We start from the raw sequence: 24,183 nt of genomic DNA, 5'->3' as shown, positions 1-24,183 counted from the left end.
TTTTATATTTTATTCTGCTTGTATATTTTATTCTGTTTGCACATTTCACTTCCATATTTTATTGTTTATTGTTTAGTATATTTTATTGCCTAAGTATATTTTCATTCTGTTATATTTTTAATTGCTTCACGAATATATATATTTTTTTTATTGCATGTTGGTTTATTTTATTTTATTGTAGTTATCTTAATTTTATTCACTCTTTCTAGTCTTATCTTTCTTACCATCTAACATGGGGGTTGCAATGAAAATTTCATTGACATGTGCAATGACAATAAAGACTCTTGAATCTTGAATAATGTCAAAGATTTTACATCTGCACATTCTGTTGATAATGTTAGTCGATTTTTGAATGTTTTTAACTAAAACTCTTACATTGTGCTCCTTTAATGCTAACGTTACTTTTCATTATTCTAACGTTGCTTGTGTGGGGGGGACTTGTATGCTTTTAACCCAGGCTGCTGGCTGCTGTCTTGGGACACTCACTCATTTCTCACTTGTATAGCCAATTTATTTGTCATTATCACTGCCACTAGTTGCTGTTTTCTCACTGAAATTCCATTTATCATGTTAGCGAGCGAGAGCTGAAAGGCTGAGAGGGGTGTTTGTTAAAGTGTTAAAAACGCCAAAACACCTTTCACCAGTATTTTTGACTGGTTTCCAGCAGGTTGCTTCCAGTGTCCATAATTAGGCTGTGATGACAAAGTGTTTCCTACCCCCTGCTGCACACGTGTCCTGGATAGTTTGTAAATGGGAAACCCGTCTATTCTCCCGTCATTGTTCCTTCATTAGGAACAGTGATGATGAAGCACACTGTGAATGACCCATTCAGAAGAAACAATACGCTGAGCTATGTTTTAATAAGAAATGAACAGTATGCTACGTCGGAGCAGGCGGCCTCCTCGTTATTATAAAGAAGCTATTTTTATACTTGTGGGTCATGCAGTGTCCAAGGCAACCTGGTGGCATCCAGTAATTCCTGCCAAAACGAAAGCTGGTGCCAGTGGGGTCCCTGATGCTATTCTCACCCTGCGGAGCGAGCTGCCCACTCTCAGGCTATCGCACACTGGATATCCAGAGAAATACAATATTCATGCCATTTCATTTCCCGCTGCGTAAGCGAGCTGCTGGCACGGCTACTGCAACATCCTTGGTACTGTGCCTTTCTTTAGCTCCCAGCACAATATTAATTTGTGATGTTCCTGAAATTTGCAGCTTAGTGTAATTGTTTGGCTCATACCTGCTGTGATAGAAAATTGCTTTTTTCTTCAATGGGAGGGTCAGCTGGTTCAGCTTAGTTACAGGACGACTCGGATGCAAGAAGAAAAGTATGTTTTCACTTAATAAGCCCAAGTGATGCATCTAATTTTTTCATTTTTCTGGCTGGAAGATTTGGGTAATGAAGTCATCAGCATGAGGATCATATAATGAGGCTCTTGGTAACGCCACAAACAGAACAGATCTCAGTGGAATATTAACATGCTGCTAGTGTGCTTCAATCAGCATGTAATGAACTTACAAAAATATCTTTACTGTGTTCATGACTTTCATGATACCCGTGTGGCCACAGTGCTGAGCAGCCTCAGTGAGTTCTTCAGTGCTGCAGACAGGCAGTACCTGAGCAGCAGGACCTTGGCTTCATTTTGAACTGCTTTGTGTCACTGTTTTGATTCCAGACATGAGAAATGAGCAGATGTACTGAACTACCTCTGCTCCACCACTCACCATCAAAGCTGCTGGAGACTGTTAGAAGGAGTGATGCATGACCGAGTGAGGCATGGAGGCAGATATTGTGTAGTAATTGCAAAAAAAGGAAGGATTCGGGCTGAAGGGGAGTTTGAGGTTCAGTATCATTACCATCCTGAGATCCAGCATCGCCTTGTTTAAACGCATTACATCTTGCATTATTTTTCTTAATCATCGTGCAAAGTCAGACATCAGTCCTCAATCTCTCAATATATTTTAGATTAATTCTGACAAACCCTATTAGAAATTGAACATAGCGCTTGTAACGCTTGCTGATGCTGTTTTCCGTGCGTTCCATCGAGATTTTTATGACTCCTCGCTAACGAAGCCTCGTTACCATCACATTTTTGAGTGTCACACCGAATGATGCAGCGTCACGCCACAGGATGAACCACGCCACAGACGTGTGACATGCACACAAAATTGTTCAAGAAAATGTCTACTCTCAGCAATGATTTATTTCAAGACATTGGTGGACTGAAATTTGAGAGGACAGAAGCACGAACGCTCCAGAAAAAACTAACTGAAACTAACTAAATGAAAAAGCGTGCTTGTTTCACATGTTTCTCAGCCGCAGCACTGAAATAAAAATTTTATTTCTCGATGGCATGAAGTGTCAGCAAATATTTTAACAAGTAGGACTGCTACTTTAACCTTCAGACTGCAGAAAAACAAGAACCTAGCATCTGTGGAAATCTGGATTTTGGGTTCATGTCTGCGCTCCATCTTTCAGTTACTGGAGAAAAAGACAGAACCTGAGTGGAGGTGAAGAGGGACAAGCGATTCATAACCACTCTGGTTGTGTGTGATAGGCTGAAGAATATATCGTACAGAGTAACAACGCTGAAACATAAATAATGCACAACAATAACGAGTGTTTCATGTGTGACATTAAGCTTCTCCAGGGCAGTGAAGCATGCTGTTAACAAACTCCATTCCTTTTTTTTCTATACCGTCTTTATCTCGGCAGGGTAAAGGAGAGCTGGACAAGTTTAGCATTTTGCAAAGCAGATGAAATTCTGTGAATAAGAGCCACACAGTATGCGAGTTGTGTCGTTCAAAGGATTAACCAATAATAACTAAACTAGTAATCAAGACCGGTGGTGAATCTACGTCCAGTGGGAATTTGGGAGGTTCTGTTACGCTTGTGTGCAAGAGGTACCAATTGGTTGAGTGTGCACACGAAGCGAAACACTTTCCAAATCCCCCCCCATTAAGTCTCAAAGTGCCAAATGCAATTGTATGAAAGGAGTTTGGAGACCTTTGATGCTTCTATTTTCATTCTTAGCTGTATCTTATTTCCATATGCATGTGCATGTGAATTCTTTGTTGTGAAGCAAAACAATTCATGTATGAATGATGCAATAGAAGTACAAAGTTTATTTATTTTGGGTTTTGTTGTATCGTATAGCATATATATGTATTTCCAGGCAAAACTCCAAGCAGCAGGTCACACACCAGGTGGGTGATGAAAGTTTGTCTCCTGGTTCCAAGCGACCTTTAGCTGCCTCTAATGAGGACACAAGGACTGACTTCGAGCCAACAGAGGAACATGACAAGACGTCTCAAAGCACAGGACAGATACAGTATGTACTATATGCCTTTTGCTGCATAATCATAAAATGCCAGCTTCACTTTGCGGAGCTTGAGCTGAATGCTTTGCCCTAGTTTACAGTATCTGGTGCAGCGGCCAGGACTGGAATTCTGAAAACTTTAAACTAACTTTAAAATACCACAGATTGTGTCTGTGGAAATGTTTATTTTACAGAGGCGTTCAAATGTTAATGTTCTGCCCATTTCATGTTGAAAATGGGTAACTTCTGCCTTGACCTGTTGGAGGAGAAGTGTTAAAAAGACATGAAGTACTTATCTGCTCAGTTAAAAAGTGTTGGAGAGCTGAAAAATAGAGGTTTTATCCAAGCCCTTGAAAAAGGTAGTTTTTGTCTAGCATGTTTTCACTATCCTCCATCAACCATGCAATTTATTTATTTAAGTTCATTTATATTTCTTTCTTATGATACCATTTTGTAGACAGGCAGTTGCAGGAGATAAAAGGAAACATTGGTAATGAGATTTTACTATTGTGCCTGCAATCTGCATGTACAGAATGTGGTAATTAGGGATATCCTACCCAGCTCGGACAACATAGTGAGGCCGGTTCATCCGTAAAATTCTCTAAAAAACCATTAACAATGCCTTATTTGCATAAGGGGAGAGGAAGGCCAGTGGCATATGCCTCCACTCTCTTTTCACAGAAATGAAAAGCTGCACCTCTGCAGGCGGCACAGGGCGGAGGTGTCATCATGGTAGGTGGCTTCTTCCAGGCTGCTTCACATTGCAGCTGTTTATTCCATCCTGAGCCATTAGTCAGCCCTGTTGCTGTCTGATTTGTATTCTGGTCATTTTAAACATCGGGTAAACTGTGGCAGAATAATTCCCCACATATCAGAGTCAACATTAGACCATGCACAGATTTTCAATAATGACTAATATCCCCATTTGTCCACATGATTTAAAAAGTGATGGGGAAATATTCCATTATAAGAATAAATCTGTTCAGCGTGACCCAACTTAACATCTTATAGACAGGAGAGAATGATGAATGATGGAATTAAATATTTCACTTTGCACACAGTGGCTTTTAAAAGTAAGGCTGCACTCAATCACTAAGAGCAGAGAAGTTTTAGCTCTGGTGCTGAACGTTAGTGAAGTCGGCTAAGATGCTTTTGAACCAGCTGCTGGTCCAGGCAGTCCGGAGAGACGCTCCGGGGTTCCTCTCCAGGACGAACACATTTAACTTTCATGTGGAGATCTGATGTTTTCGCATCACACGATATGAACAAAGGTATTAAAATGTGGGTTTTGCTGGTAAATTATGGCACTGAACTTGAGTCTTGTGTATGCTGTTGCAGGAGTTGAGTGTGTAGCGACTGCTCTGCAGGTTAGCTGAGCTGTATTTAAGTATAGAAGGAAAAATAAGCAGCTAGAGTCACTCAGCGAGTGCAGAAGTCCACTACTCTACGATATGCAAATCTGAAAGCGCAGTGTGTGATACAGTATGTGTATATCTACGTTTCCATAGCCACCTTAGTCATGACAACTGCTCTCTGTATGAAGTGCAGTGGTGGTTAAGTTAGGAAGCTACACTGGCTTCCCTTTCTGAAAGGTTAGCACTGTCAGGACTGTTTGCTTTTGCTCAGCTATGTAACTTAAGTGTCAAAGTTCAAGTTGAATTCAACACAGAAGGTTGCAGATTACTTCTCCCCCGCGAGCAAATCCACTTTAAGTGAGCTGATTTAGCCACAGACCTTTTACTGGTCTAAATGCTGGTGTGGTGTCTTTTAGTTTTCTTCTGGTTTAAACAGACTGACACATAAAAAAGCCAAAACTTCAGTTTCAACCTAAGATTTTTTTACTTTTAGTTGAAGTGACCTTGTGTTTTCAGTCTGCTGTTAACTTGATTCAAGTTAAATTTTTTGCACGCATTCCTCACCTCTTCTTCGCCGCATGGATACCTGAACTTTACACCCATATGTGACTATTTAACATCTCATTCCAAAACCATTAAAAGTAGCTTTTAATGTTCAGGTTTCAAGGTTTGACTTTGAACCTGGCTGATTTGCTCCCATTCAGCCAATATTCTCGCAATCAATATAGGCAGGATTTCCATGCAGCGTTAAGCATCATTTGTTCTTCACCTCGGTGTAAATGAATTTATCATGTGGGGTCTATTCCTACTGTACTGCAGTATCTTTGATTCTACTGCATTTATATACAGTACCTCTAAATCAACAGCCTCAATCTAGCAGCTCCTCGGAGGCAGCTGAGGTGAAAAACCCATTTTCTTCTCAGCAACGTTTGCTGTGGTGGCTGAAAGCAGCTGCAGGCAGCAGGGAGGGGAAGTGAGATCGACACCGTTTCAGCATAGTTATAATTTCCTCCTAACGTGAAATTATATAAGAGATTAGGAAGTTGGAAATTTTGGTGTGTTATCAGAGATTTACCTCTCACCCTGCATCTGCAGCTCGCTGTTTCCAGATGTGATCACTTCAGCTCATATTAGGGCTATTTATTTGATTTGCAGCACTTTTTCTCCACTGGTCATTAAATCCTGGATAATGTTCAGTTATTTCAAATCCCCTGAGCTCCATACAATTAAAGGTCATGAGCACCCAGTAGTTCTCTTGATTACAGACTTCACTCTAATTGGTGAGCTATTCAAACTGGTGTAGAGACTGGGTAAAAGGTCAAATGCATTTCAGGCGGTGTCAGCAGTTTGGTGTGGATTGCCGGAGGAGAGCAGACTGTCATTAATTTCATCACACTGGAATCTTTAGCTGCGCTGTTGCTAAAGAGGAACCAGTTAGATCAATAAGTAGCGACTCGTCATGCTTTTTTGCTTTATTTTGAACCTTTGTTTTTGTGACACGCACATTATTTGCACCGTCACCTGTGTGCAGTAAGTAGCTGGCACATATCCTTTTACACACAATTAATGGAGCAATTGTTTGCCTCATTAAATTGCATCTAGTTTCCAATTACTGTAAGGCAGCAGCAAGATGGCTCTTTTAATCACAGCTCGGGCACATTTGAACGCAAATTGAATTAGCAGCAGATATCTTGCAGAGCAACTTCCTGCTTTCAGGAAAAATCCAGCGAGGCCAAAGGGCAGCACACACAGGCAGTCAAATCATGTGTCTGCATCAACTGTTATACCTGGATGTATGTTGAGAATGTACATTTACTCCTGGGATGTATGTGACCAACACACGGTAAAATTTGCTTCTCACTGTTTCACACCTGAAGGTGCTAAAATCTCCAGGAGCCGACACACCTGAGGGCATCACCTGTATAGTATGCGCCCCAGTATGACACGATAAAAACAACAAAAAACTGTGTTCGGTTTCAGATTTTGAGAAGAGACTCTGGTATTTGCAATAAATACATAAATACAAACATGAGAGGGGTATCAGTCTGTTCATCTGACGCTCAGCAGGAAAGTGAATAAGTCTATATTCCAAAATGTCAAACTTTTCCTTTAATGCAATGTGGAGACAAGGCCAGTCTGAATGACTGATTTCAAAACAGATATGATTATTATCTGCAGAGTCAAACAGAAGGCAGTATACTGTTGATGATAAAACATCAGTTTCACTGATGTAAAAGTAAAGAAACTGCAGTAATTCACTGAAGCAGTGTGTGTCAGTGTCACTGGTTTTAAAAACCAGCATAAATGTGACATGTTCACATTTATGATCCTGTTCTTTCAGAGGGTCTAGACTTGAGAAGCTCTGTCATGGTGACAGTTCCTCTTCAGCCTCAGACCTCCTTCTTTCCCTTTGGCCATGTATTGATTTTTGAACTTTCCAGACTCTGCAATTCCTCGTCTGTCTCACCAGTTGCTACTCTTCACTTTCCTGCTCCGGTTTTCTTACTTTTCTCGAATCCTCTGTGCTGAGCACTCAACCAAAAACCCCTGTTCAGAAAAAGCAAGGCAGTGTTGGATGGATTGCCCTCAGATCTCTAAGTGACAGCAGCCTGGATGAAGAGGCCAAAGGTTTCTGCAAAGCTGTTTTAGTGTCTCTGAGGCAAAGACGATGGGAAAACAGTGCTGCAGTATTTCAAGTAATTCATTGTTGAATATACACACAGGTGTGTAATGTACAGTGGATAACACCTGCCTGCTGGTCCTGTCTGTGTGGAGTTTACCTGTTCGCCTTCATGCCTGCAGGATTCATGCCAATGCAGAACTAATGACATTTGCATCAGCCTCATTTGTACTTTGTATTTAGTGCTAGTTAGCTAGCACGCTCACATGCTAAACTGAGATGGTACACGATAAGCAATGTACATGCAAAATGTCACCATGCTAGCATGCCATCTGAAGCATGCTCATGTTGGCATTTAGCTCAAAGCATTGTTGCACCCATTTATAGGCTGACAGCGCTGCTAGCATAGCTGTAGCCCCCTGTTATGTTGTGCCACTGAGTGGGATCTTTCACTGATGGACTTGCAGGTCATTTATTTTGTATCATTAATCATTACTTGAAGTCTCATAATAAAATTGGAGTTGATGAATGAGTAACTGACTTGTTAAATGTGCTGTCAGGTTTCATGTGCACTGGTCGGACATGTCAGACATGTCCGCTGTAGGCCAGTCCATCAGCAATCATGCTCTCCAGACCATCAACTTTATATTAACTCTGACATATTTCTCCATACATCACTTAAAGTGTAATAAATGGTGCTTTTTGACTCTTTAAATAAACGTCGAGTGAAATTGAGCTGCTGTGGAGGTGCTGACAGGTGCTTCAAACCACGGGCAGATGCACCGCAGCCTTGGAGAGTTTGCCAGCAGCACCACGGCAGGTTGAGCAAATCGCTGCGAGGTGGCAGGTGAGGTCTGTGCTCGACATACAGGCCAGTGAACAAGCGAAATGACAAACGCTCCCGCTGGTACAAGTGATGAATGATAGATGGCGTGTTGCTGAAACCCATAATGCTTCTATTTAGTGTCATTTAAAAAGAAAATCAATACTCAGGAGTAGCAGGTGAAGCTGCTCCTTTTTCTCGCTTTAGTAAGGACACAGAGCAGCATCAGTGATGCTTTTGTATGTCTTTTAAATGAAATGGCATGAAATGATACAGCGCTGTGTATCCACTTGAATGTCTTTCGATTTGGTCTTTCAGGAATACCAAATCGACATCATCTTTGCCCAGACGTGGACCGACAGCCGTCTCCGATACAACAGCACGATGAAGAAGCTGACTTTGAACAGCAATATGGTTGGACTTATTTGGCTGCCAGACACCATCTTCAGAAACTCCAAGAATGCAGATTCCCACTGGATTACAATGCCCAACCAGCTGCTCCGAATATGGAACGATGGGAAGATACTTTACACCTTAAGGTAAACACAAAAAAGTAAAACCAAAGCACCCTTTTAGAGAAAATTCAGTGTGCAAATTTTAATTTTGAGCTAATAGAATTAGCTATAACCAAATGATTACTTGCAACTTGCAACACTGAGTTAGAGTCTGCTTTACCTGAATGTAATTTGAATCACAGAAAAGCAGCAAATCCACATTTAAGAGGCTGGAGCCAGAAAATCAAAAGATCAATCATCAAAATAGTTGCTGATTAACTCTCTGAACGTCCTTGAATCTCCGTGTTCTCCGTTCTGTGCGAACACTCAAACTGAAGTTTATCAATCAGCCGATCAGTTTTTATTGCATCAGACTTGAGCGGTTTTATTCACCAGGAAATTTATGCAAAACAATTTGTGATGCAAACATTCCCCAAAAAGAGCAGCACAAAAGCAATTAGCCCCTGTCATTGCTGTTTGTAAGTGCAAATTGCCTGCTTGAGCTTTAAGACCAATTTACAAAGGCAGCCACCCTCGTGCCCCGAAGCGCTCGTTGTAATTGGAGCACTCGACATTAATATAAACTGCTCCTTCAGTAATAAGCATCTGCAGACTGTCCTCAGTCTTCTTTGGCACTGTCCTTATGTTGTGGGACAGCTCTAGATTTTTAACCGACAGCCTTAAAGGACTCGTCTGTGTTTTAGCAGAACATTTCGGCAGATTTATTCCAGCGCTTTAAAACTTCTTTGCCGTAGTTTTTTCTGTCAGACGTTGTGTTGGACCTGCAGAAACGTAACAATCTGCACAGAGACGGCACATTTCCGCAAAGAACAAAAAAGCAACCCCGTTTCTACGAGCAAGTCAAGTCTCAAACAAAGCCCAGCCCCGTCCTCCCTCGTGCAGCTCCGCTGATATCGAGCATTCAGGCAAACTTTGAGGAGTAATATCCGTTGATGGCATGAAGAAAGACAATGAAATGTCATTGGGTATTAATTGTGCATTGGCTTGGCTGCAGTAAACAGAGATGACATTTTGTGATATCCGTGCCTCTCCCGCATGCATGCTATTGTCCCATTTCCATGCTTTAATGAGGTTTAAAGATCATGCCAGAATTACATTACAAAGATTTCCTTCCCTCCTTTCGTCCTCCTTTCCCCGTCTCATGTGTCCACTCTTGGACGTTATACATGTGATTTACACACTTGCTGTTATTTTTTCTCGTCTTTTGGACTTTAACCTGCTTTCGACAGATTTCCTCTCATGTTGTTTTGGTTGTTTCCTCAGATGTCAGATGTGCTGCAGTTTCATGGGAACACAAATTGTGGAATTATTAAAGCATCGGGCTTATTTTCAAACTTGTAATTCAGTCTGATGTGTGTGTGTGTGTGTGTCATCATGTTTAAAGAGGTCGGGGCGCTGTTAATATTTCCTGCAGCCTCTTTACCCATTGAGATAGGAAATGTTACCTGCTTTCTTTAACGGGTTTATAATTGAGGGTCAAAAACATATTGGCTGCACAATCGCTTCCTCAGGTTTGTCTCATCTTTAGGGAAATCTGGCCTTTAGCTACATCACAGACAGACCTCCCCTGCATCTGCACATCCTGATGCGACGTGTGTGTGAAGTAGGTCTGTTGATGCGTCATCGTCGTGGAGACACACGTGGGAAAGATTGAGATGTACAGTCACGTTGTTTCTCAGTGTCAGTCCACAGAGTGACTGCAGCTGCTGTCTCGTCAGTCTGTCTCTTATGAGTTTTGTGACTTGCAGGCAACTGAGGGCTGATAAAAGTCATAGAAGTCCACCTTTAATTTTTCAATTTTAGATCATTGCTCACATACATGCTGTACTTCATTCAATATGATCTTACAGTGGGAGCTCAGTAGAAGATACATGATGAATACCAGGAAAATCTAGAATGTTTTCAGATAATTGAAGCATATTAAATGTGTTGCTCTGCAAACTAGAAGTACAGATCAAATCCAGTCATTTTAGGGTATTAATATACCATATACAAGAGCTGCAACTAGCAGTTATATTCCTGATTGATTAGTTAGTCTTTGGTCCACACAGTAGAACATCAGCTTAAAAGGTTTCATCCTCAGACGTCTTGTTTTGCTTCACCAACAAGCCAAAGATCTTCAGTTTACAGTGATTTAAAGCAGAAAAGAGCAGCTAGTCGTCGCATTAGAGAAGCTGGAGGCAGAGAATGGTTGGAGCATTTGCTTGAAAAGTCACTTAAAGAGTCATCGATTGTCTAGATAGTTGCAAGTTCTGTGTTTCTGTTGAATTCAGTTCCCTCCTAACGACAACATTTGGGTTAACCCGTTAGGCAGCTGGATTCATATGATCACATTAATCAACGTGAGAATCCATTTTATCTGGCTTCAAGCTAAGCGCTTGTGGCTGAACCACAGCCGTTCGGACCAATCAGCAGCCTGAGCTATGGGTGGGCGTGGTTTAGGTGTGACGACAGGCAAGGCAAGGCTCCTGCAGAGGTTAGCATAGATGCTGCTGTAGCATCAGCTAGTGGAAAGCATGTGCTTCCTGTTTACCTGTTCAACACTCATTAGAACACTGCTGCACAGCTCTACTGGTGGTCAAATACTCCACAGGGTGCCTTTAACTTCCTATCGATCAAACCAATCGATTAATGGACGAATTTCGACCCTGATATATAGTGTACATCACAAACTGGGTGAAAGGGCAGGTTTCCTGTCCGGGTGTTAAAGAACTGTTATAAGAGAATCTTCTTACAGGTTAGCAAATGGGCTTGAAGTGAAATCAAGACGCAAATTTTAGAAAAACAAGCTGCAAAAGGCAGATTCTTCCTCGACCTCTGCAGCTGTAGGACATCTGTGCACGCAGCTGCCTCACACTGACTGATTATCGAGTCCTCACGCCACAGGTTGATGACTGCTTGTTACAGTTTGCCGCCGCACTCGAGCCTGAGAGGTGGTCTTTTATTAAAATGAACATGCACTCATGCATTCCTGCCCACATTATTGTCCCATTTTTTTTTTAACAATGTACAACAGATTGCTTTAATTGATGTGATACTCTGACAGTCTGAACAAAAGAAAAAGGATTGGTGTGATTTGGTTTCACGTCAGATCTTTGGCGCTGAATGAGATGGATCACAAACTGTTTCTGCTGTTTTCTTCTCAGGCTGACAATAAATGCAGAATGTCAGCTGCAGCTGCACAACTTTCCAATGGACGAACACTCCTGTCCGCTCATCTTCTCCAGCTGTGAGTACACCTTGCTATATATAGCTTATGTATATATACTCATATGTATATAGCATGAATAAGTAAAATATTTGCTTTGTCTGGTGTGCTTCAGGCGATTACGCTGGTTCGTTACGTATGCTGGTCGCTGGCGTTAGCCTCCGTCACTGTTGTCACTGTTGGGAACGGCTGGTTGTGAACTGCTTGTGTGAGAAAAGTAGACGGAGAGCTGCAGAATCCCTTTGAAGACGCCGCTTAAAAGAAAGTCTGGCTTTAGAAGTGCTGGTTTAACACACATTGATTTTTAAAAATGGTGATAGATGACAATGCTGGCGAACGGACTGAAGGACGGTTCAAAGGCATTTCACGGATGCGACGGCTCAGATGTTATGTAGGTGAAGCTCACCAGCGGGGAAAAAAGGAATATCTGACAGTTAATGTGTTATTTATGCCACAGATGCTCTGAGGAGAGGATTGTGTTGAACACTCAGCTTGCTGTGTGGCTGATGTGGATCTCTAGTGGTCTCACAGAGATCTATTATCCAGATCACAGAGTGATTTAATGTAATAAGATCTTGCATCTTGTGCAGCAGAGTGTAAGACCTGCTCGTCCATGTCTGTGGACCCATCCTGCTGTGAGCCATCAAACCCAATTCCACCCCTCAAACACTACACTGGTTTCCACGACAACATCTCTGTTTTCTGATTAAGTCATATTTGCTTATCTTTAAAGCCTCCATGTCTGGGGAATTGGAATAATTAACTGAGTTAACTGTATAATGCAGATATGAGTATAGACTCTGTAGATAATTAAAATATCACATCTGGAGAAGCTTCAGCTAAGATAGAAACAATGTTTGCAGTCTTAAATCAAATTGGTCGGTAGTCTCTGTATTAATGAACTCAAATATCGATCTGGAGTGATTTCACTTTAACTCAACTTGCCTTTATATGAATGCAGAGCAATTTTTAAAAAGCGAATAAAAAGCTAAATCATTATCAGACAAAAGCTGATGGTTGCATTTCTTCCAATGCACCTCTTTCTGAAAGGCCCAGGGGCTCGAAGGAGTCAGGACTCAAAAGCAGGAGACCAAACACAGTTCCAACAAAAAGCGAGCACGAAGGCTGATTTATTTAACAAAGACAAAAAGGCTGTACAGGCAAACTAATGGCGCAGAGGTAGTGTCAAAAGGAGGAACAAAAAACGCTAAGGATCTCAAAAGGGAACTAAGGACGCTAAGGTAATCAAAAAACAATTCAAGAGCTAAGGCACGATTAACAGGACTGATACCAAGACGAGATACTAGGAGCACAAGACGTACAAGACAATCTGGCACAAGACAAAGGGAGACTCGGACTATATATACACATGAGGTAACAATGAACAGGTGGAGACGATCAGGGCGGGGCAGACAATTAGACAGGCGGGAAACACATCAGGAAGTCAGGATCTGAAACGAGAGGAGAGTTAGGGTTTCATAATAAAACAGGAAGTGCACGACCAGACTTGACACTGCGAACAGACACGGCGGGACATGACACTTTCGCCCTCCACACAGACATGCAACGAAAGCCTGCTCAAACGTGATTGGTCGGTACGACACAGACTAAAAATGGCTCCAAACGGAAACCAGAAAGCTTCTGCTTCCACAATCTTTCAGCTTTCATATACAGATGACTGTTTATAGAGGTTAATAACAATCGGGTTTACACATCTGCGTACTGGCTGTCACACCAGACAGAATAAAGGGAAAATCATCACACTTTTACAACCGGGAACCAGTGTTACCACAGTGGTGAAGAAAGCATTCTGATAATACTGTTGTGTTCACAAGGAGCGAGGCCAGGACCCAGAGACAGGTGCGTCTCAGCACTCTCTGCCAGGTGATCAGCTCCGCCCCTCTCCTGCTCCAGTCTGAGGAATAAGATTTCCCAACCATAAGAAATACACTGGAAAAATAATAAAGTCAGGCTTTGAAAATGTTACTGGAATAAACCTATGTAAGAAACATTTACTCAAAGTATCAAAAGTAAAAGTATCTCAATGTGAGTGTTTTTCTATCGCTTGTGATATCAACAGATCGTTCTTGCAGACACATGAGTGTGACAGCAGCATTTTACTGTTGTTGCTGCTCGAGGTGGAGCTAATTTTAACTGCGTTTTGAAGGGCTGCAACTAGTTATTATTTTCATCATTGATCAGTCTGCTGATTAATTTCTCACAGTGAGAAATGCCCAAATAGACATGTTCAATACTCTGAATCCCAAAATGGTTCAGTTTGGTATTTAAGACGAGGAAGAGAAGCTGGAACCTTGAAATGTTTGACATTTCTGCATAAAAAATGACTTAAAGGGCTCGGTTATGAAAGGACAAGTGCCATCAGTTAATCATTTCAGCTCTGATGACCTCAAGTGGGTCGTTTAATCCACAACAATGCATCATGTTTTATAATCTCTTCGCATGTTTCGTATGTAAAATCTTAATTTGAAAAGTGACCAGTAACTACAGCTGTCAGATAAATGCAGCTCAGTGAAAGTCCTTCCTCTTAGGCTAATGTGTATTGAGTCTTATTGATTATCATGAATTGTGCTTTGAACCCATTACTAACGTTTGATGGACATGTAAAGGAGAATATTGGTAATCCAGGCTTTCCATTCATAAAAGTTTACTCGGTTCAGGAGCTGTTTTCAACAGTAAGATGTTGTTTTCTGAACATTTTGAATCTGAGCAGCGATTGCTGAATCTTTAATGACATCATTAATAGCAAACGAGAGACTGTGGCAAATGTTAATGGAATTCATTCATCAAGCATGTTTGAAAACAATTAGCGGTTCGGGCAACGTCTTCCCTCACAGTTAATGTTTGTGTTAATTGAAAGCCTATTACATCAAATTGCTATCAGGCAAGATCATAATTTTGTTAGCTTTTCTACTCAAAATGATTATGTGTCTGTTTAAGACGGGAAAGATTCGGGCGAGTGTGACGCCAAAGCATGAACGCAATCATTAACCCATCATTAACCCGGCTTGATCGATTGTAAAAGCACTCCCAGGCTCTGTGCGCACCATGTGAAGGTCAGGCCCAGCATCAAGATGGATTCAGTACATTATTGAACCAAAGCTTTCATTTAATCTACTTTCTTTCTGCCTCCGTCTTCGTTCCAGACTGTCTTTTCATTAGCCAGCCTCCAGCACAAGACAAATGTTGCTCTGGGTGGCCCTAGGTCTGTCTGCGCAGGGTATCCATCATTAGGATGTGCCATGTAGCGCCGAGGGTCACACACACACATGCTCTGTGTAATTGCAGATGGATACCCACGAGATGAGATGATTTACAAGTGGAGGAAGAACTCTGTGGAGGCGGCTGACCAAAAGTCCTGGCGTCTCTACCAGTTTGATTTTATGGGCTTGAGAAACACTACGGACGTAATAAAGACTACAGCAGGTAGGATCGGTCTGCTGAGCTGCTTCTGTCTCAAGCTTAACAGCGTTGTTGATGTTTAGTGGCAGAAATCACTTTCGGCCTATGTAAATTGTGTCTGTCACATTAACTCTAGATTGTAGGTAGATTCATACATTTTGAAATGAAAGTCCATCCAGGCTGGTTTGAGGTGAATATCACAGTAGAAAGCACGCATTAGCAATCTGAAGGAAAAAATATGGCAAGGAGACAGAGCCTTCCCTGTACTCATCACTCATGGAATAGTTTTACACCGAGCTCGGAAAAAATATAAAGAACAAGTCTAAAAAAGTCTTGTCCATCCACCAAACACTTAACTCTGCAGTGCAGACTGCCTGCCCTGTTAGTCGCTGCTACATTTAAAACTGATGCAAAAAATACAGAAAAATTACCGTTATTTCTTTTTTAGGATGCATTTTTGATGATTAATTGCTGTCAGCCCTCAGGTGAACTAGGAGGGAAATGTCTTAGCATTAGCAGTAAACAGTGAGGCTGACATCAGAGAGTTAACTTTGCAAACGGTAACACTGGATTACATGAAGCATTGCTTCCTGTGAATGCCTCATGCGTAGGTAGGCGCTAATAACGTAATTATAATAACAGAATGTAAATACGACGACAGACTATTGCTAAAAAATGTGACAATAAATAGTTTAAAAAAACGAGGTCTGTATGATTCCTGCTGACTGTGTTAAAAACATAAGGAGGCTTCCCTGCAGACTGATATCCAGCTAACTGGCGATCTAATTCAGGTTCATAATGCAATTCAGTTTTCCAACTGACATCGGCTGAAGAGCGAAATCAGATAGATAGATAGATGTGATGTTGTATGTGCTACAGAAAAATTAACAAACTCTTTTATTTTTATCCCAAGCTGGGAAATTGCAGTGCAGCAGCAGCATTGCACACAGTGAAATAAATGAAAATAAGACTATAAAGAACAAACTATACATAATAAAATATAAAAATAGCGAGCAGTAAAAAGATTATATACATAATAATAAAATAGTAAACAGTAGTAAAAGTATTGCACAAAAAAGAATATCAAATGCAAATGGCAGTGAAAATAAAGTGTACCGTGACTGTAAGAACAAACTATACATAATAAAATATCGAAATAGCGAGCAGTAAAAAATTATATACATAATAATGACAAACAGGTTGTGATTGATCAGAAAAACAGAAAAAAAAAGAACGAACGTACAAATAAACAAAACTTAAAGAACACGACGGGAGCTGCTGCTACAGGCTGCCACCTGGGACGGCGCCAAAAGACCGCCTTAAGAGGAATCTTTGTGCGATCTGCACAGAGCTGCCTCAGCAGTTCATCATTCACATGTAGGATTTCTCATGAAGTTTAACCTTTTGAGGCTCAGTGCCGAACCAAACAGGCAGAACTGCACTTTAACTTTAATTTGCACACACACACACACATAACGCAGTCCGCTAACAGCTTAGCTTAGCCTGTAGCTAGTGTGAGAGAAATGAAGCGTGCTAAACAAAGCTTGGTGTGGCTCCAGAAAAGGCTACAAAGTCAAATGTAAATTGTTTTTTTATCTGCTACAGATGCTTCATATCAGCCACATATATTATTAAAAATACTAAAAATGTCTAGATTTGTGTACAATAGTGTGCTATAAACAGTTTAAGTCTTTACATACAGCTTAAAAATGATGTTACATATAGGTCAATGACCATTTGTTTGCACTACACTCTTCACCCCTTCATCAGGTCGTGCTCTTCTTCCACCCACAGGTGACTATGTGGTGATGACGGTGTACTTCGACCTGAGCAGGAGGATGGGCTACTTCACCATCCAGACTTACATCCCCTGCATCCTCACCGTGGTCCTCTCCTGGGTGTCCTTCTGGATCAAGAAAGACGCCACGCCAGCCAGAACGACGTTAGGTACTGCGTCCTCACTCGCCGCCGTCCATGCCAGGACACGCCGTTCACGTCCGGAGCGTAGCTTTAAACTGTGCAGATTATTGGAAATACTGATGCTTGATGACCATCTCAAGGTCTCACTTTCCAGGCTTCCATTCGTGCACTTCACTCATGTTCTGTTTTTTGTCACCAAACTGGAGTCACTCCATCTGCTTCTTCTGTTTTGTTATGCTTTTTTCCCTCTTTTGCACGCACTCTCTGTTTGTTGTTGTGCAGGCCTGTGGAACATTTTGGTCAAGGTAATTGATTACACCCTTTTCTTTTCTCTCTTTACATTTGGTTCATTATTCACAAATTTTATTCAGCTTGAGTTTGCTTAGTGTTACGATTAAGGAACTGAAAAACATCATTAAGCACATCAATCTCAAACATTTAGACTGACAATACAGGAATATAAGGAAGCACTAAGTGTGAAGCTGTGCTAACTACTGAGCTATCTTTGCTAATGTCGTCATAAATGATGGTTTCAGCTTGAATAATGTGTATGAATGTGTGATTTTCCCTCAGCTCTTAATGGAAACATGTAAAACCTTCTGGTATAACTGACACAGTATTGCATCACCAACCCAGAGCCACTGTGTTCTGCACCATACATTCACAGCTGACGAAAGGGACAAAGGTAGAAAACGAATAACTATTCATCTAATTTAAAGCATCTGGATCAATTGAATACAAATCAGGAGAAAGAATGAAGATAATGAATGGATGTTTGATATATGCTGCAGGGAAAGTCAAGTGAAATCCTTTAGGTGAAGAGGTGAGACCTTCCAGCTCAGGTTTGAGGTTACAGCACTGACAAACCATGTTTTTGGCCATAATTCATACACTAATTATGGCAAAATTTCACACAAATGCCTCAGAGGATAAAATAATGAAGTGATGGCATTTTATATCCAAAAGGTCAAAGGTCAGCTTGACTGTGACATCATAACATTCTGCAGAAACAGTTTTCTGGGCATTAATCAACACCATAACTCAGGAACAGAAGGCAGGTTGTGACCATATTTCACATTTGGTCAGATTAATTAGTGGCTGACGCTTACATTGGGCTGGTGAAAATGGGTGTGAAGCATCAACATTTTTGCAGTTTGTAGCTTCTTTGCAGAAACATCCATATGTGAAGCATTGTAGTCCATCACAAGCGAATCGGCTCATATTGATCTTTAGGTGACTGTCGTTGTCGACCATGTGATGAAGCTCAGTCCTCTGAGTCAAGACAGCATGTTTCCCACTGAACTCATACGTGTCTGAAGTCCACATATATTCTATGAGTCCGGACAGACATGAATGTAAACTGTAACTTGACTGGTTGATGGAGGCAAACAACTGTGAGGCAGTAATTCTAGTTTGAGGAAAGTGGTTGTACACTGTGCATCTGGCCCTTGAACCATTTATGTTTGACACATTATATAGAGAACCTCACAATTTCCTCTACATTAAGCTGTCAGGAAAGATAAATGCTTTTGAGAGTTTTCCTCTCGTCAAAGCTGCTGTTCATTCTGTCATTTAGAGCAAAACCTCCCCAATCTGTGCCAAAGCATCAGCAGAAGGCAGGTAAGTGCAATCACTGTGGCAAGCAGAGGCTAAAGGAAAAGTGTGAGATGTCCGCCTGAAATAGATGGGGGCCAGCTTGTTACCATGGGAACCTCAGTGAAACAGTCACAGATGTTTGTTTTTTTTTTTCTTATAGGCATCTCTATAATGCTCATGGAGGGAGAGAGGAAAGAAGGAAATCATAAAGAGATGCTTGAGGCGTATATGTTTTTCTCTGCCGGTCTGATATCAACAACATCTGCTGGTAGACAAAATGAAAACGTCAGCTCCTCACGTAGCAGCTCAGTGACATTGTTAAGATAAGGATGTGGTTGCTCTGGCGACAAATACGGTTAGTAAAAGAAAGGCAGATGCAAGGTTCTTTTACGTGCAGTAAATTCAGGAAACATGGCGTGAAACACCTGCAACGTGTCCACCGGAGCTGATTGCTGCCATTTTAACCGGGCGAGTTCCTTCTCCGCTTCAGAAGAGGGTCTCCGGTCTGCTGCGTGAAGATCAGAACGAGGCAAACAGGAAGTCAGACGCAGGAACGGTGTAGAGAAGCCGGTTAATTTTTTCAAAATAAAACGCCCTGTGCACACTCCCGATCGTACATCAACAAGCTTTAAAAAAGCTTTAAAAAGCACCTGTAAGCTACCTGCTCAGCACCGAACAGCAGACAAGCAACGTGAGCGACTAGCTGGTGAACACAGAGGAGCATTTAGCAGCTAAAGAGTCAGATATTTCCCTTTAAAGAAGGCTTCTCTGCAGGTGGAGACCAAAACTAGAGCTAAAAGAAGAGTGAGTATTTACTTACGCTTGCCCGATGGCTAGAGGCTTCAATGATAACGTTGCTTCATGTCTGTTGGATGTGTGATGAGCAACTGTTAGGAAACAAGTTCACTTTATCAACGAGTTGATGGTATGTCAGTGTTGTGTTGACAGCTTTTTCCACTGAACCTAATGGGACAAAAACAAGATGTAACACAGGTTAAAGGTGTTCTGGAAGATGAGAAAACTTTTCAAATGTTGTCAAGCTGTCTCAGGCAGAGCGAGGAGCAATTGTTTATAATACTCATGGCTTTATTGAGTATGTAATGATACTGGCCACTGTGATCAATCCCCAAATTTACAGTCTGTTTTGTACGAAATTCCTGATTAGATTCCTTACGAGGCAGATTTTAAACCTGATATATGACGCAGCACAGGCACTTGAACTGCACACGTGACTGAGAGGTTCAGGTACACAGATGTGAGCTCACTCTGTGGATTCAGAGTTTTCACTGTGTCTTATTTTGAGCATTTGACACAATCCCCATTTAAAGAGCACACTGTGATTCATTTCACAATATTAGGCAGGCTAGATGGGGCTGCCCAAAAACCTTGTATCAACACAAAGCCTTACAGGAGTAGTGCGGTATAATTTCTCTCTGCTCCTGAGCTTCACATCCACTGCAGTAAACAGGGTGTTCTTGTAGTCTGGAAGTGCAAGCCAATATCAAACTGAAGTGCTCACATCAGTCCTTGGTTTAAAAAAAAACAACTTTATTCTCCATTATTACCTGCGAGCCCTAGATGAGTTTGTCCTGCCTTGTGCCCTTCAGGTATAACCACAGTGCTGACAATGACGACCCTCAGCAGTGTGGCCAGGACGTCTCTGCCCAGAGTGTCTTATGTCACCGCCATGGACCTGTTCGTCACCGTCTGCTTCCTGTTTGTCTTTGCCGCTCTGATGGAGTACGCAACTTTAAATTATTATTCATACAGCGCTCGAAGACCCAGCTGCATGGAACCTAAAAGATCGGTGAGTTTTTAGTCCTTATATACAGATATGTTAACCCCTTAATGCCGATTGTCCACATTGCAGCCGAATGGCGCATGCATTCCTCAAATGCTGGTTTGTGCATATTCAACACACACCTAGGAACCTTTTGCAAGCACTGGTTTCTCGTCGGACCGGTCAAAGTGAAAGAATCCCTGTTCTAATTGTTGTTACAATGTAATGGTTGTAAGCCAATTTTGTGGCTGTTTTGATGAAATAAATGAATTTTGAATACACAAAAAGATGTTTTTACTGCATTTAAGTATTGAAAAAAGTGGACATATACTGTTTGTGTGAACCCTATTGGTGCTATAATTTTGTGGCTTTTAGATAGATAGATAGATAGATAGATAGATAGATACTTTATTAATCTCCAAAGAGAAATTATGAATTAAAAAAAAGTATTTTTATTGCATTTAAGCATTAACACCTACTGTTGCTAATTTGCATCATAACTAAATTTATATCTATTTTATGTGCTACAGAAAAATTAACAAACTCCTCTTAATTTAGGATCAATTTAAAAGCAAAAACACAAATAATAAATTTTTTTAATATAATTCTAAATAAATTCAGGCGTCAAGGCATTAAATATTACTTATAATCACCTAATATTGCACTCATAGGTGAAACAAATGACAAAATGTAGATTGAAGTGATGCCCTTATGTGTAGGATTACTGTTTGCATTACTGAGCTACAAAAGCAGCTTTTTTCTGATAGCGCTCTGGTTTTGTTATCGCAGATGAGACAGAAGTGAGAAAAAAAAAGGGTTGAGATGATGTGACGCTGCCCTTTGTAAGCTCTTCTGATAAGACTGTTACTATTTTAAGGGACTCTGCACCAGTCTGAAAAAGCTTCCGAGACAGACGGGCCCTTATAGTCCGTCAACAACTGAAGGAAGGGAGTGCAGACTGTCACCTCCTGTTCAGGGCAGAAAACCAAAGCTCTAATCTGTGACGTCACACAGACAAAATGTTTAAGCTTTTTCCTTGTGCATTAAAATGAAAATATGCCCATCTTTGTCAAACCTCATGATATGTAACGATATCTAACCCTCTCATTTGCATTAAGTTGACCCAGTGCAGGGTTCATGTGTCGATGACACATGGAGAAAGCTTCGCCGCCCTGTTTGTACCTTTGGAAGAAAGTTAAAAATGTTTGTCAGAGAGTTTAAATCAGTTGGGTAGTTGGTATTTATGAATACCTTATTTTCATGCATCATTTCTCCCTTTAGAAATATACCTGACTGATAAATTAGTGAAATAATCTTGATTAAGACAGTTGTAGCTCATGCATTCGTGTTAGAAATACAGAATATCAGGTAGTATCGCCTGTATAAACAATATTTCTTTGCACCCATTTATTTAATTTGTGTCCAGTTGCCTGTGTTTTACTTAACCGAGCTTTTCACGCAGCGTTTAAATGGGACATCATGAAAGTTTGCAGGACAGGATATCTCAGCAGGGCAAAACCCTGGCTTCAAACGAAATAGGTGGATGCAAAGATATGATTTCGGCGACTCAAAATGTTGTTTTTACAGCTAAAATGCATAGAAAACACACCCATCCAAGTTCCCCTGAGAGACATTAATCCAATGAGTGCGAAAAATCCTCCGTGTTTCTTCTTCTTCTCCTCAGAACTATTCCGTCCTGGATGTGAGACCCCCACACACCGTCATCACTTTAAACAACTCCCTGTACTGGCAGGACTTTGAGGACGCTTGTGTCTACGAGTGTCTGGACGGAAAAGACTGCCAGAGCTTCTTCTGCTGCTTCGAGGAGTGTAAAGGAGGCGCGTGGAGAAAAGGGCGCGTCCACATAGATTTACTTGAACTGGACGCCTACTCGCGCGTCTTCTTCCCCACCTCCTTCTTGCTGTTCAACGTCGTCTACTGGGTAGGCTACCTCTACCTTTAGCGCGCCGCGGGAGCCTGTTCGGCCCCAAAGGCACCGCAGCACAGTTTAACAGAAGAGATCCAAGGTTGAGAGGAAAGGTAACACCAAATAAACTTTATCCTGCCTGAAGCAGCTACCTGGAGATGAAGAGAGGGGACAGGCCTGTGCCGAGCACAGATTTCTGCCTCCGCCACTTCAGGTGTGCGAACACAACACAATGCTGATTCCCTTCGATATGCTGTACACAGAGGGAGGACAGGATGGACTGTGAAGACAAAGGAAATGTGCTTCGCGCCGCCGCCGTAAACTTCTCAGTCAGGAGGATGACTTGTGTCGTTGAGATTGTGCCGGCACGTTATTATCCAGCCATCAGTCAAATCCAGTTGATGAAAATCCAAGGACATTCAAACCATTCATAGTGCCTTCCTCTGGAGGGGTAGATACTATCTGCTACAATAATCAGGGAATAATGATTTATAAAAAAAAATAAAATAAAAAATACAAGAGCCTGGCTTTGACTGATTATGGCTGTTCTCATTCAGAGCTTTGAGTTACATTTATAAAACAGCCGTTTGTTGTAACAACCACATGAAAAATCATTTGGTTTTTATCTCTTCAGACCGACTTTCAGTCATTAGGCATGACTCATTCCTCCTGCTTGCAGCATAAATTGGTTCCTCGGGAAGAGAACAGTTTGAATGAACCACAGAAAGAAGCATTACATGTGCTTTATTAGCATTTTTTTTTCACATTAGAAGATGTGACGTCAATGATTTTAATGATTCTTTCTATTCTTTTATGTTTGCGTTTGTTTCAGGGGCTCAACAGATAATTGATTCACTAACTTCTGCAGGTTCAGAGCGCCAACCCCATGTAGGCCTGCCATAAATTCAAAAGATATCTTAATACTTAGCTACAATCAGCAGCTAGTTGTATTAGCTTAGCATAAAGAAGCAAGGAAACAGCTAGGCTGTTCAAAGGTAGCAATATTCACCTACCAGAACTTTGGGTTTTGTAGGAATTAAACAAATGACATAGAATTAGTGAGAATCAGAGCCGGGCCCCCTGTTTCCCTCTGTTTCCAGACTTTGTGCTAATCTAAGCTAACTGGCTACCGGCGTTAGCTTCATATTCAGTGTACAAAGGGTGAGAATGGTGTCGACCTTCCCATCGAAAACGATTAAGCGCATTTCCCAAGATGTCTAACGATGGGTAAAGAGTGGTTTATTGATTGATATGAGCTCTATGTGGACCAGTGTTTTCTTTCTACATCAGTTACTGTGGAGGTTTTAGGGGCTGCTAAAAGACAAAACCTTGGTTAAATATGATTAAAGTCAGTACACATAATAGAGTCATTCATAGGTTCCCAGGGTCCTGTGTCAACTTTCTGCCAGAAAGTCTTTTTAACAAGTTATTAAATTAAACAAAAGGTCTATTTTAACCCAAATCATCTTTTCTTAAACCTAAACAAGTAGTTTAGGTGGTTTAAAAAAGGAAGAATACAATCTGTCATCTAAGTCTAAAAATAATTAATCAGCGTTAATTTATGGTTTCACACAGGACACAGACCCAGCTCCGTCCTGGGTTTGACCCATTAATCCACCACGACCTCCTGCCTACGTGGACTTTGTCGCTCTCCTCTTCATGTTTCTCTGCTCGTATCGAGGCGACGAGGACGAGGCAA

The 24,183-nt window shown here is 41.3% G+C and overlaps 1 protein-coding gene across 2 annotated transcripts in view; it reads left to right on the top strand.

Moving 5' to 3' along the window:
• Nucleotides 1-22,520, top strand: part of LOC121605217 (gamma-aminobutyric acid receptor subunit gamma-3) — a 45,485-nt gene extending 22,965 nt beyond the window's left edge. Inside the window, exons 1-7 of one of the 2 annotated variants that reach the window (XM_041935042.1) lie at nt 5,519-5,551; nt 8,437-8,657; nt 11,780-11,862; nt 15,148-15,285; nt 17,056-17,208; nt 20,385-20,584; nt 22,242-22,520. In XM_041935042.1, the coding sequence (XP_041790976.1) occupies nt 8,503-8,657; nt 11,780-11,862; nt 15,148-15,285; nt 17,056-17,208; nt 20,385-20,584; nt 22,242-22,520 (1,008 nt within the window). In that variant the 5' untranslated portion in view covers nt 5,519-5,551; nt 8,437-8,502. Of the gene's footprint in view, nt 1-5,518; nt 5,552-8,436; nt 8,658-11,779; nt 11,863-15,147; nt 15,286-17,055; nt 17,209-20,384; nt 20,585-22,241 lie in introns of those variants that run through there. The other variant, XM_041935041.1, reaches the window with a different exon arrangement.
• Nucleotides 22,521-24,183: the final 1,663 nt, after the last annotated feature.

The sequence above is a fragment of the Chelmon rostratus genome, chromosome 4 (genome assembly GCF_017976325.1).
Source record: "Chelmon rostratus isolate fCheRos1 chromosome 4, fCheRos1.pri, whole genome shotgun sequence".
NCBI classification, from domain to species: Eukaryota; Metazoa; Chordata; class Actinopteri; order Chaetodontiformes; family Chaetodontidae; genus Chelmon; species Chelmon rostratus.
This window is presented reverse-complemented; position numbering and strand designations above follow the sequence as displayed.